The sequence below is a fragment of the Glycine max genome, chromosome 9 (genome assembly GCF_000004515.6).
Source record: "Glycine max cultivar Williams 82 chromosome 9, Glycine_max_v4.0, whole genome shotgun sequence".
In the NCBI taxonomy this organism is placed as follows: Eukaryota; Viridiplantae; Streptophyta; class Magnoliopsida; order Fabales; family Fabaceae; genus Glycine; species Glycine max.
Window position 1 is genome coordinate 5,382,401 of NC_038245.2, and position 8,631 is coordinate 5,391,031.

General features: G+C 36.0%; 1 protein-coding gene across 1 annotated transcript; it reads right to left on the reverse strand.

Annotated features, from left to right (window-relative positions):
- Positions 1 to 1,616: 1,616 nt before the first annotated feature.
- Positions 1,617 to 8,299, reverse strand: LOC100814261 (subtilisin-like protease SBT2.6). The gene is made up of 11 exons (XM_003533685.5): positions 8,037 to 8,299; positions 7,444 to 7,680; positions 6,750 to 6,894; positions 6,134 to 6,528; positions 5,838 to 5,933; positions 5,689 to 5,761; positions 5,063 to 5,348; positions 3,954 to 4,279; positions 3,482 to 3,749; positions 2,834 to 3,115; positions 1,617 to 2,233 (listed from the first exon to the last, which is right to left on the reverse strand). Exons 2-11 carry the CDS (start codon positions 7,638 to 7,640, stop codon positions 1,824 to 1,826), a joined length of 2,478 nt encoding a protein of 825 aa, XP_003533733.1. The 5' UTR covers positions 7,641 to 7,680; positions 8,037 to 8,299; the 3' UTR covers positions 1,617 to 1,823.
- Positions 8,300 to 8,631: the final 332 nt, after the last annotated feature.

Below are 8,631 nucleotides of genomic sequence, written 5' to 3' on the forward strand. Positions count from 1 at the left end.
GGCTGAATAAATTGTCGGCTGAACAATGTCTTTTTCTCGACTTGTTATTGTTAGTTAGTTGTTATTAGTTAAAAAATATTAACTTGTACCAAAAATTCTAGAACCACAACATGTGCATGCTACTAATTCAACCAAATGTCACGTCATTTTTCGGGGTATTAAGGTTGTGCTAGTTTCCGAACTCCTGCATGAATGTTTTTGTCTTTTTCACTTAATTGCGTTTTTTATATTTGTAGTTAATTTGGATTACATATAATTTTGGTCCCTCATTTTTTAAGTAAATAAAATGTCTCTATTTTTAAAATTGAGCAAATCAGCAGAATGACTGAGTTGAAGATTATAGAGAATACATGCCTCAAAGTATTGAATTCAAACTCATATTAGAAATTTGTCCAGAAATGTTGATAATAAGAGCAACGTATATATAACTCCATACAAGAAGCACATGATTCTATATTAAGGATGTCATGGGCACGAGATTGCGTAGGTGCAAAACATCATTGTCTATGCCTCGACTTGTTACTAGTTAACATCATGCAGATGATACTGATAGCTTGTGGATGGATTCTTGTCCAAAAACATGGAAGAGTGAGCAGTGTGGACTATAAAATTAAGTGATTTGTTTGACTAAAAATACCTGATATTTTGAATATATATTCCTCCTTATCAAGGTTTTAAAAACGGTCCACAACTATGACTTGGACCGTAATATCAAGATTTTTTAACTATTTGTGAATACGATTGGAATCACATTAATCGTATTTATCCGTAACATCAACAAATACAATGAAACCACAACACGACCCGTGAGTGATATTTAAAAGCTTACTCCTTACTTTATACTCTTTTAACTTATTTTTATTAACCCACTAATGTGGGGTTTGTTTTCTAACTTGGAATTATTAGATGATGTGGAGAGACAAACTTTGAGGTGCACTTGGTGATGTGAATAGTTGATGTTTAATGTCTATCTGGGCCACAAAGCAGAGGACACTGTCCACGGTTGTGGTAGTGGCCTATACTACGTAAAGTTTATGAATGGGGTGGCTAAACAATAGTTTTCATGATGGTCTAGATAGGCTATGGCAAGTTGAGGTGAGATGGATCTAAAATAGATTGAGGTTTGATGAAAACGGGTTGTGCGAACAGATTTAGAGTATGTATAAGAATCCGTTACAAAATTAGCGTTTAAGACAAAAATAATTTTATTAACGAATCAGAATCCTTATTTCTGCATTTATTTTATTTTTTGTCCGTTGGATTTGCATTGGAATGTGTACTACTTTATTTTCAACTACAAATCAAACATGTGCTTTTGTTGTACAATGAGATCGTGATATTTTCAAATGCTTTTAATACCTTTAGTTTAATCACTTGATGTTTCAAGCTTGATGAATTATATAGCTTGTTTAGAGTTGCGGTCTCTAGGTTGAAGAAAATAGGGATAAAGTTTTTGGTTGGTATGTTGATAATGAACCACTCCCTAGTCAAACATTGTCTCTTTGCAACTGATGTTATATGTCATACTCTAATTATTTTCGAGAATTGCAACCTACTATAAGCAATTGATTGTGGGAAATGGGCAGAGACAAGCAAAAACTTTAGAAGAAGAAGCATTTCAATAAATAACAAGATGTTATTAGCAAAACTTTATATGCGGAATAAAATAAACAAGGAGTCTCCTCCTTACACCTGCTTCTTACCTTTACATCTATTCAACACCATACATTATATTTTCATGAATAAATCTAACACTGTACCTTCCTTATTATCACAAGTTACAAAGAATATTACAGAACTTTTCTTTGCAGACCAAACTAAAGCTATCTTGAGTATCCATTGGCAAGAACAGGGATCCTCACCTTGTGCCCTCTGCTTCCCTTCATTAGCACCTCTCCAAAACTATAGGTTCCTGTCACTGAGCGAACAGTGAGTGTCACAGTAAACCTACGCGATGCACCGGCTTTGATGGTCATTGCTGGAGGGTTCACCTCAATGGCAACTGCTGGTTGCATCCTGCCTGAGATCACATAGGTTTCTTCCTCATCAGCAACATTTGTCACAGTGCGTGTGACAATTTGAGTTCTTACTAGATGGGAAATTGTAATGGAGGGAGTGTTTAGATTTGATGGGTGGCCCATGGTGTTGTTACATGGCGAGTTTGTGTAGTTCTTTATCTCGTTAACATCAATGCCAGGTGTTGTGCACAAGAACCCTAGATAATCCTCGTATCCTGCATAATGATTAGCAAATTAATCAAACAGATTTTTTTGTTGTTGCTTTTTCTTGTTGTATTGATACTAGAATTGATTACAGGAAAATATTGTTTTTAGTAAATTAAAAACAAATGCAGAAAAGAGAACTTCTACACATTTTGAAAGACATTTAAGAACTTATTTTGGTAAGGGATGATTCCAAAAGAAGAACTCTTGATACAAATATTCACCATAAAGGAACAACAATCACTTAGAGTAATTATTTTAACCCTTCTTAAGTAACTTTTCTTTTATGGCACCGTTTAATTGCATCTCCCAGTGCGACCACAGCCATAATGAGAACCTCAAAAACCTTGACTTTGTGGCCACAATGGCAGTTATGGATTATTTTTTAAAATTTGATCATGAATAATTTGGCCACATGTCGATTTTCTATATTGTTTTAAACTTTTTTGTTGCGATTTGGACCCAATGCCAATTTCTTGCCACAGAAATTCCTGAATTTTACTTACCTTGATTCTCAGATACAAGAAAATTAAAAAATTATTGGTCAACTCAGAACACAAACGTGCCAAGACAAACAAAATAGTTACATTAGAGAGAGGAGGTAAATAAACCTGCGTCAAAGATGAGGCCAGGGTCCAAGGCAGCTTGTGGATTAACGTGTCCACTCCCATAATCAAAAGGAGTGGCTTTGACCAGCTTCATAGCTTCTGTTTCAGAATATAGCTGTGCTAGAATAGGATTTCCTGCTCTGTCTAGAGTTGTTGATGTTGTCATCAAGGCTGATTTAATGGCGGCAGGGCTCCAATGTGGATGTTTCTGCTTTATCAGAGCAGCAATTCCAGCTATATGTGGTGCAGCCATACTAGTCCCAGATATCATCGCAAACCCCTCTCCTGCACAAGGAAAAACTGCTTAAATAAATCAAATTTTATAGTATACTGATGATGATATCTTTTATCAAGTGTTTTTCTTCTATCTTCCACGCTTAATCATGCAATAAATCTTCCAATAATACTAAGGAATCCTACCATGTGTAGGGTCCCACAGTCCTTCAAAGAAGTAGTTTCTATGAAAAAAATTGAAGGTTCTTTTTTGGATATTGTTAACTGAAGCCAACACCTCTACCCTACCTAGAAATCTTCACTCCTTACTTACCTGCGCTAAGCACAGTAGTTGAGGTAATTGTTTAGTTGTAGGCAGAAATTTTCAAACATCAACAATTAAGAGGCAACTAAGTCAAACCTCAAACCATTACTTACCAGCATAATTTGGCTCATCAGTTCCATTTAGAGACCATGCAGCCCAAATCAATGAACCCGGAGCTAATATATCTGGTTTGAGAAGATCTGCCTCTTGGAAGATAAAGTCCTTTATATTTGGTCCTCTAGCAGAAAATATTGCTACTTGTGGTGCAGATTTATGGAGAATAGGCATCAAACCGTCCTCAATTTTACCTGTACCTTCGAAAGTCTTCACCCTTCCAGTCCAGTCTCTTGGTGTGGAGATATTATAATAATCTATCAGTTCCTGCAAAATAAGAATTTGCATGTTCCAAATAATTATAAATAGAACATACTTTGTAATCATAAAAAAGTATTGATGAAACCATACAAAAAGGAGACTAAAACAGCAACTGAATATTAGGCTGTGGAGTAAATAATCGGCTACAAGAAAACAGATGGAAACAGTCAGCATTCATCATCGATATCTACCTAGATGTGATTCAAGTACCTTTGATTTGCTGGCATCTGTGATAAGAATCCCAGGAATGCCAACAGGGACGGGATCAAATTTTGTTCCAGGGGAAACATTTTCAACACAAAGAACAAATCCAGCTGCTCCAAGGGCCTTTGCTGTTTCTGAGACTTGCTTTATTGATGCAGAACCAATAACAAAATTGAAAGAATAGCCACACAGAAGAATATTTCCCTTTATCAAGTTCTTATTTAAAAGTTGTGGTCTCTGGCAATCAGTGGGGCTGTACTTTGTAGCTGAAGAATCTAGAAGCACATCAGTTGCAGCAACCAATGTGTATGTTTGGTTTAAACGTGTAGAAGCTGCAAAAACCCATTAGCAACAGACAGAGTATATAAGAAAACTAGAACATATCAAATGAATTGGGGACAACCATAAATATGTTTTGGTACATAAGCATGAACTTTGTAGAACACTAAAGAGACTTTATTTGTCTAGAAACAACTCATGAATTTGCTTTCCCACCTGCATGGCATTTATAGCAGAAACCCAATTTAATAAAACTAACCTTATGAAAGAATATTTCATATCAAATGACTTATCCCTCCAAAATGCCTTAGAAAACCAGAGGTGAATATCACTCAACAATTCTGATATTTATTTGATAAATTAAACATGAATGAGGAAATACCAATACTCAGACTTTTTTCTTTAATAACCTTAAACATACTATACTACAACTTGATACAATTAAATCTAGTAAATGCTTTTTGCAAACTATTCTAAAGAATATACGAAGATTATGCCAAGCCTTTGTCTCAAAGTGATGCACATCTACACTCGAAACTAATTGATGTTATTTGCAGAAGAAAAATTTATGACTGCTTTCTCTTTGTTTTTCTATTTTCTTTTTGTCGCACATGAGAACAATGCTGATATAATCAATTATTTAAAGCATTAAAATGAAAAGACTTATTCTACCTGAACTGAACAATGTGTTACTTTTTAAACTTTTTTTCTTTACCTTCACAAGTTACCAATAAGATAGATTTCCACCATAATCATCAGCATTTTATCTCCTAGTACCAGTCCATGATTAACAAAATTACATCCTAAGAAATATAGTAGGAAGTTGGAAAACTCACGTGACAATCCAAGTCCGGCTAAGATTTTTCCATTTCCAAGGATCAAATGGTTTTTATATCTACGATCATCAATTGCTGCTGCTACAGTTGCTATCCATGGACTATATGAAACTAATGACTTAGGAAAAGGACCACCATTTCCTGCAGCCTGTGCGACAAACACACCAGCTTTCACTGCTCCAAGAAGTGTAGCATCAAAAGGGTTCAAAAATGTAGTTTTGGTGTTTGACGGAGGACTATTTGGTCCAACTGAAAGGCTGAGTATATCCACTCCATCATGCACAGCCTGTTCATTTTCAAATTTAAATAATTAGACATCTTGAGATAAAATACTAACGCTTTTAAAAAATTATAAAACTGTATAACTGATTGTTTATGTTGAACTAGAATGCTTAGTTATTAAGTTTGAGCTTTATTATTCAAAAACTAAAAGACTGCTGAGGAAGCATATCTTCATATGCAATACAGTGTATTGCCTCAAGATCAGAGATTTGGTAAAAGATCATCAGACAGATTTTCATCCAGAATCAATGAGCCAAAAAGAAATTTCTGACATCAATATGCTGTAGGACAATAAAACATTTCGAGACAAAACACCATGATAAACATACAGTAAAGTTGCATACCTGATCAATTGCAGCAACTACATCAGCAATAAATCCTCCAAAGAGTCTATAGAGTGCTTTGTACACAGCAATCCTGAAGACAAAAAAACATCAAGTACTTCCCGGTTTTCATCAGAAGTTGAACAATTAGGGGGGGCGTCATTCCTCACCTGGCACGGGGAGCCATTCCACTTGCTTTCCCAAATTCATGTCCATGCATCCTCACAGGAATTCCATTTCTTCCAGCTGCAATAGAGGCTGTATGACTGCCAGATGAAGATGCAAGAAGAATGGGGGAATTGTTAACAGAACAACCGTTATCAAATTGGTACTACCCATTTCCTATGTTTATAAGACATAGAAACAGTTTTCTTTTATTTTGAGCACAGCACCCCTTATAAAGAGAGCATCTGAAGAATCCTACTTCCAAGTGAAGAAGTTAATAAAGAAGGAAGCATGGTCTAACCTCCCATGCCCATCTCCATCGAGAGGTGAATCAAAATCAATAGAAGGGTTGAACGCCCCAGCAGCTATTGCAGCTTGAGCAAAGTGTTGTGCTCCAACAATTTTCCCATTGCAGAAACTCTTTTTAGTGTCAGGATCGACTTCACATTTTCCTCTATACCTTGAAACTGGACCATACGGTTCAGTATTATGAGTAGTAAAACTTGGGTGGTGAGGGTAGATCCCAGAGTCCACAAATCCAATCACAATGTCTTCTCCAGCCCTCTCATATCCACCTCCTGTTGGCCACACCCCAGTTGGAAGCCCCAAAAATTGCGGGGTGTGTGTTGTGAGCCTCTTCACCTTCCAGTCCCTCTCAACAGATTTCACCCCAGGAGCATGTCTAAGAGTTTCTGCCTACTAATATAAGAGGACAAAACATGCTTACATGAAGTTCAAAAACAACAAGCATACTATAATTAACCAAAGAGAAAAATGATTATACACCGATAATGCAAAAAGTCATATTAACGGCAAATTATGATTGGATGACATTGTTTTACACTATTAGTGCATAATCATTAAACTCTTAATCAAATCATAGTACAAACTAAAAAGATAACAACCCAAGACATCACCTGTTCTGGGGAAAGATGAACTGCAAACCCATTTATAAGGTGTCTATAGCTATAGAGCTTGTTGTATGTCCCACGCTCAAACAGCAAACCCAGAAGCATGTCATGTCTCTTTTCAAGGTGCCGAGCATAAGAAGTCACCACCTCACTGAAACATGATTAAAATAGCACAAAAATTGAACAAAAAAATCACCATCCAGTCCTCAATTCACAACGCCCTTACCATTAATTCATGTAAAGCAAAAAACTTTGTACAAAACAGAGTCATGCGGTGAATAGCACACCAAAAAAAAAAAAAAAAAACGAATTCACAAGTCACCCACCCTAGGAATATCACCACTTTATTATATTTAGAAAGAGAGTTATATTGTCCATTAATAAAACAATTTTTTCAACACTTTTTTTTTTAATTTCTCAGCATTACATCAACATTTTATTTTACACTTCCCTCTCTTCTCTTCTCATATCTCTATATTGTATAAAATTTTGCACATAACAATTGTATAAATAAAATTTCTTTATTTGACCAATAGTTGACAAATTTCTCACCACAACAAACTTCATTAAAAATTCAATTTTAAAAAATGGGCAAATAACAAATTCAACAACTTGATACCCATAATTAGTAAGAATAACACAACACAGAACAATTAAAAAGAGTTGAGAAGAATATTATCAAACAAAACACTATACATACCTTGTGGAATCAAGCTTCTCATCATCATCATCATCATCAGATTCCACAGCGGTGGCTTCAAAGCCATCGATTCCTCCCTTGTAACTTATGACAGGCTCTCCCTCAACGGTGACTATGTAAACCTCAGCCTTGCCAAATTTCACAAGGCCAAACAGAAGAACTACTAAAAATACACACCCAAACTCCAACAACCTCATTTCTCACCAATAAATTATTATACTGTTACAAGCTCGAGATCTGCTTCATCATCACACCAAATCCATTGCCAGTGAGTTAGACAAGTAAAATCAACATAACATTAATTAATTAACAAAAAAAGATCAAGAAATAAGTACAAAACTTAGATGCAGTTCCTTAGATAGTACTTTTTTGGTACCGTTGTCCGATCAGAATTGGAGTTTGAGTTTCACCTCGGTAATCAGAGTAACAAATGTCTGCATTATAGCAAATTTATGCGTATTATCGAAATGAAACTTCAATTCTGATTGGATAACAGTAAGAAAAGTAAGTGAGTACTTAAGGAAGTGCATCTAAGTTTTGCCGTAAAAACAAATAAACAGAATAATCTATCTATTCCAGTGCTATTAGAGTACCACGGGAGAGAAGCGGAAATTGGTGAGGAGAATGAAAACAGAGCAAGTGGCATTGAGGATGAGAGTGTGTGTGTGAGTCACTCCGATCCGAGTGGTGGAGAAGAAGAAGAATAAAGGAGTGAAGGGAAGAAAAAAAGTGGAAGCGAAGAAAGAAAGAAAGAAAGAATCGTGAGAATGAAGCAAATGAGAGTGTTAAAGGAGGAGGAGGAGGAGTAAGGAAATGAAGCTTGATGATTGATTCGCATACAAGCCATTCCAGTGGGATCGGGTGATCGGAGAATCAGATCCAACGGTCACCGTTCGTTGATGTGCATAGTGAGCTATGAAGCACGGATATTTCAGCCCGTGTCTGGTATCCAACATGCGTCCGTGTCAGTGCCCGACACTGACACGATATCCGTGTTACCTTCTATATTTTGAGATATTTTGAGATATTACAGATGTCTACACGTCCATGTCGTATCTGTGTCATGTCTGATATTCGTATTAATATCGGTGCTTCATGGATAATGAGTGATAAAGGAGGAGGACTACTCCTTATGTAATGATGTATGATGTTAGTTTTGTTATTAAATAGAGAGGAGGATTAGGTGAT